Consider the following 12,509-nt stretch of genomic DNA (forward strand, 5'->3'; position numbering starts at 1 on the left):
CCTGGTGTGCTGCAGTTCATGGGGTCACAAAGAGTCAGACACAACTGAGTGACCGAACTGAGCTGAATTGAACTCACTCCAAGAAGTTAAAATTTTAAATCTGGTTTTCCCAGTAGTTAGGGTGACATTTCAATACTTGGGCCACCTGATGTGAAGAACTGACTCATTTGAAAAGACCCTGATGCTGGGAAAGATTGAAGGCAGGAGGAGAAGGGGAGGACAGAGGATGAGACAGTTGGATGGCATCACCGACTCAGTGGACATGAGTTTGGATAAACTCCAGGAGTTGGTGATGGACGGGGAGGCCTGGCGTGCTGCAGTCCATGGGGTTGCAAAGAGTTGGACGCTACTGAGTGACTGAACTGAATTGAACTGAGGGTAAAACTTTGGGTTAGTCAAAAAATTGCTCTGAGCTTCAATAATCTCGTCTTCAAAACAAATAAAAACAGATTTAAAAAAACTCTCTCTTTTGCCCTAAAAGTAACATAAGTAAGAGCCCTAGTAACCTGTGAAATACTATATAAGTGTAATATGGATTCAGTGCAATAGAATTAAGATCTGGCTTTCAGAAACAAGTTTGAAAGTGTTTATCAGTCAGTCAGGTCCAACTCTTTGTGACCCCATGGACTGTAGCCTGCCAGACTCCTCTGTCCATGGAATTCTCCAGGCAAGAATGCTGGAATGGATAGTCATTCCCTTCTCCAGATCTTCCCAACCCAGGGATCAAACCCAGGTCTTCCACACTGCAGGCAGATTCTTTACCACCTGAGCCACCAGGGAAGCCCCCAAAACAAGTTTATCCATTAGTAAATGATGTAACTAAATAGTTACTTCTTTCATAAAAACTTTAAGAATTACCTATTGTTTCTGTTTATTGGGAGTTAGGAAATGCATTTAAAGTTGTTTGTTTACATAGAAGTTGTTTAAATGGTATATAGGGTATATGGTAAGTGTTCAGTGGATACATCTATCATTATTATGTTTATTATTATATTCATAGTGAAAATACAGTGTTCCAAAAATTCCTGGCTAATGTATAGGCTAATGATAAAAGTTTCCCTGATGATGTTTGACTAGAAGAATTCCAGTAATGATATACCCTTAAAGGTTTCAAAATTGTCCATGGGACTTTGGCTCTCAAAATGATTCAGAAGCCTGGAAAGTGTATCACTTCTACCCATAAAATATCAAAGATAAGCCATATGTAACCCACAAAAATAACAACTTTTTTCAACTCATCATACAGAGTAAATCGGAAAGCAAAGAATGTTATGAGGGAAGAGTAACTGTATAATGAGGGCTTCCCTGGTGGCTCAGATAGTAAAGAATCTGCCTGCAATGCAGGAAACCCAGGTTCAATCCCTGAGTCCAGAAGATCCCCTGGAGAAGGGCATTCCAGTATTCTTGCCTGGGGAATTCCATGGACGGAGGAACCTGGCAGGCTACAGTCCATGGGGTTGCAAGGAGTTGGACACGACTGAGTGACTAACATAAACACAAAGTAGTCAGTTCATCATTATGACATAACAGTGAAATATTTATATACCTAATTAAAATGCTTTGAAACATTTAATTAAAAATACTTAAAGGAGAAAGACAAATCTATAAATATAGTTAGATATTTCAGCACCTCAGTCTCAGTAATTGGTAGAATGTACAGAAATCAGTTAATGATATAGAATGAGGTAGATGATTTGAGCAATACTTTGTTAACCAACTTTATGTATCTAATTGATATGTATTAAGCATTCCTGTTAATGACAGTAGAATACACATTTTTCTCATGTACATATTAAATCTTTACCAACTATATTCTGGGCTAGGAAAACATTCTAATAAAATTAAAAGAATCAAGTCATGTTTTTAGAACAAAATGGAATTATAGTGTAAATGGATAACAGAAAGCTATCTGGAAAATCCTCAAATATTTGGAAACTAACATACTTCTCAGGAACTATGGGTCAAACCAGAAATCAATAGGGAAATTGAAAAGTATTTTGAGCTTATTGAAAATGAAAATGTAGATTAAATTTGTGAGATATACCTCAAGCAGTATTTAGAAATTTAAAGCATTAAGATGCCTATATTTGAAATACAGAACGTTCTCAAAAACCATGACCCCAGCTTCTAGTGTAGGAAACTAGACAAAGAAATGAAAACCCGAAGTATGCAGAAGAAAGGAAATAATAAAGACCAGTTGTTGTCATTTCTTAGTCATTCAGTCATGTCCGACACTTTTGCAATCCCATGGACTGTAACCCACCAGGCTCCTCTAGAAATGGGGTTTTCCAGGCAAGATTACTAGAGTGAGTTGCCATTAATGTATAAGAGTTCCCAAACAACCAATAACTCAAAGAACAAATCACGGGGGAAATTAGAAAATAGCTTGAGACAAATGAAAACAAAAACAGAACATACAAAACTTGCAGGGAAAAACAAAAGCAGTGCTAAAATAGAAATTTGTAGTTTTAAACAAATCAATAAACAATATATCAACAACCTAAATTTACCTAGTAAGAAACTAGAAAAAGAAGGACAAACTGAACCCTTAGCTAATAGAAGGAGGGAATGAATAGATTAGAGTGGAGATAAATAAAACAGAGAATTGAAAAATAGTAGAGAAAAGCAACAAATTCGAAAGTTATTCCTTGAGATCAATAAAATTGACACACCTCTAGCAAGAGTAAGAGAGAAGGAAATGGCAACCCACTCCAGGATTCTTGCCTAGAGAATCCTGTGGACAGAGGAGCCTGGTGGGCTGCTGTCCATAGGGTTGCAGAGTCAGACACAACTGAAGCAACTTAGCAACAGCAGCAGCAAGAGTAAGAGGACTCAAATTAAAGTCAAATAAAAGTAGGAACTTTACTATCAGCAAAGAAATAAGAAGGATTAAGAGGACTGTGAATAAACATATAATAAAAAATTGGATAGCCTGTATAAAATGGACAAATTCCTAGAGATATATAATTTTCCAAGACTGACTAATGAAGAAATAGACAATCTAAATAGATCTATAACTAGTAGGGAGATTAAATCAGTAATCAGAAACCTCCAAACAAAGAAAGTCCTGGACCAAATGACTTCACTGATGAATTCTGCCAATATTTAAAGAAGAATTAAAACCATTCCTTCTCAAACTCTTCTAAAAAATTGAAGAGGGAATTCTCCTAGCTCATTTTATGAGACCAGTATTGCCGTGATACCAAAGCTAAAGATACTACCAAAAAAAAAAAAAAAAGTACAGATCAATATCCTCTTTGATGGATATTGATACAAAAGCCTTCAACAAAATACTAGGAAACTAAATTCAGCAGTATATTAAAAGGGTTATACAGCCTGACCAATGAGCTTTATTCCTGGAATGCAAGAATGATTTAACATGTGTTAAATAGCTAGATCTAATGAGCATATCAGTAACTTGAATACCCATCAGCTGTAGGATAACTTTTCTTTTCAAGCATAAAAAACATGTATAAAAATTTACCATACTATTTTGCTACTCAGTCTCCTGTGAAAGTATATTTGATGTGTACATTACACTGAATTGTATTAGTCAAAGACATGTTCTGAAACTTTCTGTCTAGATATTTCTTCATACATGATTGTAGGTTGTGTAGCTGAAACATGCCAACTTTATATATAATCTCATTTAATTCTCATACAACCCTAAATCTTAGAACCACTTCCCATTATGTAAATGATCCAGAATTTTTAGCTATTAACATTATCATTATTGTTTCTGTTACTATCTCCATCCATAAACTTATTACAGAGTCATGAGAGCTGTATTGGAAGTTAGAAGACCTGGATTCTAGTCTGGCTTTCAGTTACTTAACTGTGTATCAGTTCAGTCGCTCAATCGTGTCCAACTTTTTGCAACCCAATGGACTGCAGCATGCCAGGCTTCCCTGTCCATCACCAGCTCCCGGAGTTTGCTCAAACTCTTGTCCATCAAGTCAGGGATGCCATCCAGCCATCTCATCCTCTGTTGTCCTCTTCTCCTCTTGCCTTCAATCTTTCCCAGCATCAGGGTCTTTTCCAATGAGTCAGTTCTTCGCATCAGGTGGCCAAAGTATTTGAGCATCAGCATCAGTCATACTTAACTGTGTATGACCTTAAATAATTCACTTAAGCTTTCTGGACAGTAGTAAAATCACTAAATTAGAGAAGTTTAACCTAGGTGATATCTAACTTCCATTTTAATTCTAAGATACTATACATTTATGAATCCCAGGTCATATGATTTGCTAATTTGATAGAAAATTACCACTGAATTTAATCATTTTTGGTGTTTATTACCAAAACCTATTAATGCCAGCTTGTGCTTCTACTGTTGATATCATAAATGAATTTGGATTCATCTCTTCATTGCTTAATAGAGCAAGAATTCAAGGTGCTACCTTAAGACTTTACTATAATGTTAACAGTATTATTACCTATAGATTTCTTCCTTCTTATAACTTACATGCAGAGTGCATCATGAGAAACGCTGGGCTGGAAGAAGCACAACCTGGAATCGAGATTGCTGGGAGAAATATCAATAACCTCAGATATGCAGATGACACCAGCCTTATGGCAGAAAGTGAAGAGGAACTAAAAAGCCTCTTGATGAAAGTGAAAGTGGAGAGTGAAAAAGTTGGCTTAAAGCTCAACATTCAGAAAATGAAGATCATGGCATCTGGTCCCATCACTTCATGGGAAATAGATGGGGAAACAGTGTCAGACTTTATTTGTTGGGGCTCCAAAATCACTGCAGATGGTGACTACAGCCATGAAATTAAAAGATGCTTACTCCTTGGAAGGAAAGTTATGACCAACCTAGATAGCATATTCAACAGCAGAGACATTACTTTGCCAGCAAAGGTCTGTCTGGTCAAGGCTATGGTTTTTCCTGTGGTCATGTATGGATGTGAGAGTTGGACTGTGAAGAAAGCTGAGCACCGAAGAATTGATGCTTTTGAACTGTGGTGTTGGAGAAGACTCTTGAGATCCCTTGGACTGCAAGGAGATCCAACCAGTCCATTCTGAAGGAGATCAGCCCTGGGATTTCTTTGGAAGGAATGATGCTAAAGCTGAAACTCCAGTACTTTGGCCACCTCATGCGAAGAGTTGACTCATTGGAAAAGACTCTGATGCTGGGAGGGATTGGGGGCAGGAGGAGAAGGGGACGACAGAGGATGAGATGGCTGGAAGGCATCACCGGCTCGATGGACATGAGTTTGAGTAAACTCTGGGAGTTGGCAGGAAGGCCTGGCGTGCTGCAATTCATGGGGTCGCAAAGAGTCGGACACGACTGAGCGACTGAACTGAACTGAACTGATGACATTCTACTTTGTTTTTAGTCTTTCATGTCACTATTTTACTAGTTCTGGCTATGGCTGTCTCATTCCAGTAATTGCTTTAATTTTATACTGAGTTACTTATTACGAAAGATTTGAAATGGCTATAGAATAATAGAAGGCAACTATGTCATTGACAGCCTTGTACATGCCAACCACTATTTAAGAACCTTCATTAATTCATCAGACATTGGTTTGCTTTCTATGTGCCAGGCACTGTGCTGAGGGCTTTAAATACAAAGTCAAACAAAATGCGATCCTTGTCCCAATTGAATTTTAAGATACTACTTTAAGGCATGTATATATTACCTACATTTGCAGATAAGGAGACCAGGACTTGCCCAGGATAGTGCAGCTAACGAATAACGGAACCAGCATTTAAATTCAGGTCTGCATGATGCCAAAAACCCATGCTCATTCCATTATAGCATCTGATCTGCCGTTTGAGAATAGATAGAATTACTGACATTATGTAAACAAATTCTAATTTTAAATAATATCAATTATTTTAATTCCATACCTGTTTTATTTTTTAGCCTGACAGAGAAAACCAAGCTTGCTTGTTTGATAGAATTTCAGAAAGTTATGTGTCACTTTTCATGAGCATACCTCTAAGCCGAAAGGATACATTCTTTCAGGTAAATACAGAAGTTAAGTGGTTATACAAATTATATTTATAGCAAATGAACTATAAAAAGTTATTTTCTTTAAATACATAAGAGAATGCATTTTGTTACTTTGAAAGCAAAATTGCCTCAAGTAGAGTAAAAAAGCTAATATTTTAAGTTATGCCCCCAGCCCAGAAAATTGTATTCTGCTGAAAGCCTTACAGAATCAATTTGTTTGCATACTGAAAAATATTGACTCATCCTAAGCATATTCTTGATTTTTCAATCTACAAAATTATTTTCCTTTTACTTTATAAAGTATATTTTGGTCTAAGAGGACTTAACCTCTTGTGTTATGCATAAGTACAACACTAAGCACCTGTGAACAGTAAAGAACAATGAACAAATTTATGAATCAAATGTTGTTTTACTATGTTAAAATAATTTGGTTAAAATCATTTATGTTCTTGAGTAATGTGAAATGAAGATGCATGGAATTTCATTGAGTATTTTGAAATGTAAACTTCTAGCATTTCAAAGCAGAAGACACATTCAAATACTTTGTTGAACTGACATCTGTAAAATCAGAAATATATGAGTATTTTCAAGTCAGTAAATGTTTTTATGGATAAATCCTAAAATAAAATAAATGTCTATCAGGAAAACATAGAATTGCCAAATATTTATACTCAATCTGGATCTAGCTTACAAAAATGTACATACAGTATTATAGAAGGAAGCCAGCAGTGGGCTGGGAATAAGGAGTCCACTACTAATTACACAGGTGATCTTGCAGACATTCAGTCTCTTCAATGCCATAGCCTGTTATCCATCAGATGAAGAGGTTGATCGATGATTCATAACTTGCCTTATAGAACACTGATATTCCAAAAGATAGACTAGCATTTTCTCTGCTAATATAAATTTATTTTTCTTATTTACAGGAAAAATATTAATGGTTAGGATTTTTGATCATTAAATTGCCTAGAGATGACAAAACTGGCTGGATTTCTCCTATCTATAATCCTTCACCTAGTCTGTCCTTTTGTGGTGGGTCTTGTCTGTCTACTACGTGGTTTGATAAAGTCAAGCATGCTTTAACACAAGCCTTAAGAAAAGAATTTTTAAAAGCCTATTTAATGTGAACAAACAAGCTGTGGCACAGTTACATATCCCTCATTCTGTAATTTCTAGTCTTACGTTTAGTGTCCGAATGTTCTCCTTGGGATGATGTGCCTTTTGATATCAAGATGTTGTCTTTATATCCTTCTCAAATCACAACTTGATTTTTTCTGAAGTCCCTATTTTCAGTGGCATTTTCCAAGGAAAAATTAGAAGTTATTTCAATACTTCCAAGTTATTTCAATACTTCTAAGATTCAAAGCCTCACCTGAGAAAAAATAACATGTACACCTTAGTGATTGGACCCTTCCCCCTGTGGTCTATCAGACCACCTCCCTACATATCTATTACCTCCGCAGCTGTATAAGTAGAAGTGGAGCCTCATCTCTCATTGACTAATTTCTGTTTTAACTCATTCAAATAATTGGGAGTTTTGTTACTAATTGGCTCATCTGAGAAGAATCAAAAAATTATCTTCAGGTCTCACTATTCAGTATAAATTAATTGAATCTAAACATATGGTTTTTATTTCATTTCTTCCAATGTCATACAATGATATTCCCTCAGAAAATTTCCCAACACTATCTGACACTTTATCTCTTTTCCCACGAATCTCCTAAAGCTGAGATATACACAGAAAACAAAATGTAAAAGTTCTCCTTACCTAGTTCAATTTTTTAATTACTAGCATAATTTTATATACCACAATTATGTGACTCTTTCCAGTAGCATATGTCCATGGCTGATTCAGTAAAATTAAATATATCAGTGTTTTTAAAGCATTCTTGCCTGCCTCTTTTTCCCTACCCCCAAAAAACTAATGAAATTCTTTAAAGAATACCATCACTTACCAGCAGATTTGAGCACTGCTGAGGTAGGTGACTATATTAGTTTCCTGTTGCTGGTGTAAAAACCATCATGGAGTTAGAGGCTTGAAGAAATGGAAATTCATTGTTTTACAGTTATGTAGATCAGAAGTCCAAAATGAGTCTTATGGGATTAAAATCAAAGTATCAACACAGCTAATTTCTTTAAGAAACCCAAAGGGAGAAATCATCTCTTGCATCTTCCAGTTTCTGGTGTCTGCCAGCCTTCCAAAATAGTAAATAGAATATTTTAAATCTTTAACATAAAAATCTGGTATCTTCCTGTGTATAGTTACTCCCCGAGAGAAACTTAGTAGTCAAGTGACTTTAAGTCTAATAGAATACTGGTAGTACTGTATATTAGTTGATATTCACTCATGGCTTTACAATTGGGGTTCAGTTCAGTTGAGTCACTCAGTCATGTCCAACTCTTTGTGACCCCATGGACTGCAGCATGCCAGGCGTCCTTGTCCATCACCAACTCCTAGAGCTTGCTCAAACTCTTGTCCATCAAGTCAGTGATGCCATCCAACCATCTCATCCTCTGTCGTCCCCTTCTCCTTCCACCTTCAATCTTTCCCAGCATCAGGGTCTTTTCCAATGAGTCAGTTTTTCACATCAGGTGGCCACAGTATTGGAGTTTCAGCTTCAGCACCAATGAGTATTCAGGACTGATTTCCTTTAGGATTGACTGATTTGATCTCCTTGCAGTCCAGGGGACTCTCATGAGTTTTCTCCAACACCACAGTTTAAAAGCATCAATTCTTTGGTGCTCAGCTTTCTTTCGGAGAAGGTGATGGCACCCCACTCCAGTACTCTTGCCTGGAAAATCCCATGGACAGAGGAGCCCAGTAGGCTGCAGTCCATGGGGTCGCTCAGAGTCAGACAGGACTGAGCGACTTCACTTTCACTTTTCACCTTCATGCATTGGAGAAGGAAATGGCAACCCACTCCAGTATTCTTGCCTGGAGAATCCCAGGGACAGGGGAGCCTGGTGGGCTGCCGTCTATGGGGTCGCACAGAGTTGGACACGACTGAAGCGACTTAGCAGTAGCAGCAGCTTTCTTTAAAGCCCAACTCTCACATCCATACATGACTACTGGAAAAACCATAGCTCTGACTAAATAGACCTTTGTTGGCAAAGTAATGTCTCAGCTTTTTAATATGCTGTCTAGGTTGGTCATAGCTTTTCTTCCAAGAAGAAAGCTTTTATTCCAAGGAGCAAACAGTGTAGTATAACCTCAATAATAATTGGGGTTATGCTACATTAACTCACCTAAATGGACTTTAAATTATTTAAAAACATGCTTTTATTTCTCACCACACACACACAAAATGATAACTGTGTGATGTAATAGAGGTATTAGCTGATGCTGTGGTGGTAATCATATTGCAAAATACAAATATATCAACATGTTGTACACCTTAAACTTATGCAGTATTACATGTCAAATATACTTCAATTAAATGTATATATACTTTGTATTACAATGACTAGAAAGAGGGTATACTTTTTCTGAAAGAGGATATCAATAACAAGGTAAAATGAAATAAGTGTAGAACCATTAAACCTTAACCGTTAACTTCATCCTTTATCCAAATTAAATTTTTTCCCCTAAATGCTAACAAATAGCTAAACTGATATGACTTTATTTTCAACTCTTCTTTGTTCATATTCGTCAGTAGTTGGAGGTACAAAGAGGCAAAAAAGGCCAAAAACAAGTTATAAGGAGAAAAAGAGACATGTATATTTCAAAAACTCAATAACTTCTTTGGTATTTGAGATGTTACATGCAATATGAAATTATTTTAATATGGCTCTGTTTTGGTAGGTGTATCCTGATTGTTTGGCACAAGCTATCTACGCAACATTCCAGGAAGCATTTCCAGAATCCAGTAATCTCTTTAATGATGAATTTAAAGAAGATCTAGGGAATAATATTTTTCTTTGGTTGTCAGGTATGAATGTTATTTAAGTTTTGATCACTACTTTGGTACCTAAAACTTTTGAATTGCAGTGTTTTGTTTAGTCAAAAATTTTGTAGTTCTTTGTCTTACAAAACAGAATATTGATGTCTGTGTTTCAAAATCATGATGATTTTCTTCTGAAAATTCTGTTATAATAAAATTAATCACTTATTAACTTTAGAAGGCAAATAATTTTATAGGCAGTGGAATTCTTGTAGAAACCAAAACTGCCACAGAAAGAAAACTGTATGATATATATTTTATATTTGTAAGAGAAGTATTTCAAGCTGCTTCTTTTAGAACACTGCTGGCATTTTTATAGCAGATAATACTGGGTAAATTCTAGAGCTAACTGAATTATTTATATAACATACCATCATTAATCAAGGGGAAAAAATGTTTGAATCATGATGTATGTGTGTGTGTGTGTGTGTGTAGGTAGGAGTTCAGTTTAGTCCGTCGTATCTGACTCTTTGAGACCCCATAGACTGTAGCACACCAGGCTTCCCTGTCCATCACCAACTCCCAGAGTTTACTCAAACTAATGTCCATTGAGTCAGTGATGCCATCTAACCATCTCATCCTCTATTGTCCCCTTGTCTTCCCACCTCCAATCTTTCCCAGCATCAGGGTCTTTTCCAATGAGTCAGTTCTTCGCATCAGGTGGCCAAAGTATTGGAGTTTCAGCTTCAACATCAGTCCTTCCAATGAATAATCAGGACTGATTTCCTTACGATGGACTGGTTGGATCTCCTTGCAGTCCAAGGGACTCTCAAAAGTCTTCTCCAACACCACAGTTCAAAAGCATCATTCTTCGGTGCTCAGCTTTATTTATAGTCCAACCCTCACATCCATACATGACTACTGGAAAGACCATAGCTTTGACTAGACAGACCTTTGTTGGACAAGTAATGTCTCTACTTTTTAATAAGCTGCCTAGGTTGGTCATAACTTTTCTTCCAAGGAGCAAGCTTAATTTCATGGCTGCAGTCACCATCTGCAGTGATTTTGGAGCCCAAAAATAAAGTCTGTCACTGTTTCCAGTGTTTCCCCATCTATTTCCCATGAAGTGATGGGACCAGATGCCAATGATCTTAGTTTTCTGAATGTTGAGTTTTAAGCCAACTTTTTCACTCTCCTCTTTCACTTTCATCAAGAGGCTCTTTAGTTCTTTGCTTTCTGCCATAAGGGTGGTATCATCTGATATCTGAGGTTATTGATATTTCTCCCAGAAATCTTGATTCCAGGTTGTGCTTTATCCAGCCCAGCGTTTCTCATAATGTACTCTGCATATAAGTTAAATAAGCAGGGTGACAATATACAGCCTTGACGTACTCCTTTCCCTATTTGGAACCAGTCTCTTGTTCCACGTCCAGTTCTAACTGTTGCTTTCTCACCTGCATACATATTTCTCAGGAGGCAGGTCAGGTGGTCTGGTTTTCCCATCTCTTTAAGAATTTTCCACAGTTTATTGTGATCCACACAGTCAAAGGCTTTGGCATAGTCAATGAATCAGAAGTAGACTTTTTCTGAAACTCTCTTGCTCTTTTGATGATCCAGCAGATGTTGGCAATTTGATCTCTGGTTCCTCTGCCTTTTCTAAATCCAGCTTGAACATCTGGAATTTCATGGTTCACATACTGTTGAAGCCTGGCTTGGAGAATTTTGAGCATTACTTTCTAGTATGTGAGATGAGTGCAATTGTGCAGTAGTTTGAGCATTCTTTGGCATTGGCTTTCTTTTGGATTGGAATGAAAACTGACCTTTTCCAGTCCTGTGGCCACTGCTGAGTTTTCCAACAGTCTATACAGTCAGCAAAAACAAGACCAGAAGCTGACTGTGGCTCAGATCATGAACCCCTTATTGCCAAATTCAGACTTAAATTGAAGAAAGTAGGGAAACCACTAGACCATTCAGGTATGACTGAAATAAAGTCCCTTAAAACTATATTATAAGTAGGAGTGGCAGAACTCAAAACACTGAAGGGAAGTAAAATTCCATCCTGGAGTACTTAGCTAGAGATTTAGGCACTTAGGTTTTAAAACTATGGTATTGGAGAGAAAAATCTCTTTCTGTCCAAACTTTGATTACTCTTTTATAATTGTTTTGTGTCAATTCTTAGTAACCAAACCATTTCTACAAGAAAATGTTTCATGTTTTAAGGAAGAAGTCCGTGGGAGGTAAATTCTAGAAAATAACCTGGAGCACCAGCCCCCTCCATCAAAATACACAAGACAGGAGTCTCCTAATTACAGAGAAAAATCCAACTAATTCAAATATAAGAAATAAAAAGAGAATGAGCACATCATTCAGACAAAAAAAAAAAAAAAAATACCATAAGAGAAAAAGTGAAGAACAAAACAGATTTCCTCCAGACCTGTTATAGACTACATAGTGTTCCCACCCCCAAATTCATATTGATTTCTGTATGTAAATATTATGAGTCACTTCCTTACTTAATCCTTTTGTTTGAGCTTTATCATTCATTCTAGGGTTTTCAAGTCATTTATCGTATCATCTGCAAATATAGTTTTCATACTTCTTTTGCAACTGTTATGCTTTTAACTAGTTTCTGTGATGTATTCAAGCATGAATGTATGTAATAT

At 36.7% G+C, this 12,509-nt stretch overlaps 1 protein-coding gene across 4 annotated transcripts in view; it reads left to right on the forward strand.

The window, feature by feature from the left end:
* The window catches only part of FAM227B (family with sequence similarity 227 member B), a 212,893-nt gene that overhangs the window by 31,011 nt on the left and 169,373 nt on the right, over nt 1-12,509 (forward strand). For all 4 annotated transcript variants that reach the window (XM_061428810.1, XM_061428808.1, XM_061428811.1 and 1 more), the window contains 2 exons: nt 5,876-5,977; nt 9,768-9,894. In XM_061428810.1, coding sequence (XP_061284794.1) covers nt 5,876-5,977; nt 9,768-9,894 — 229 coding nt within the window. The remainder of the gene's footprint in view (nt 1-5,875; nt 5,978-9,767; nt 9,895-12,509) is intronic.

This window comes from Bos javanicus, chromosome 10, assembly GCF_032452875.1.
Source record: "Bos javanicus breed banteng chromosome 10, ARS-OSU_banteng_1.0, whole genome shotgun sequence".
In the NCBI taxonomy this organism is placed as follows: domain Eukaryota; kingdom Metazoa; phylum Chordata; class Mammalia; order Artiodactyla; family Bovidae; genus Bos; species Bos javanicus.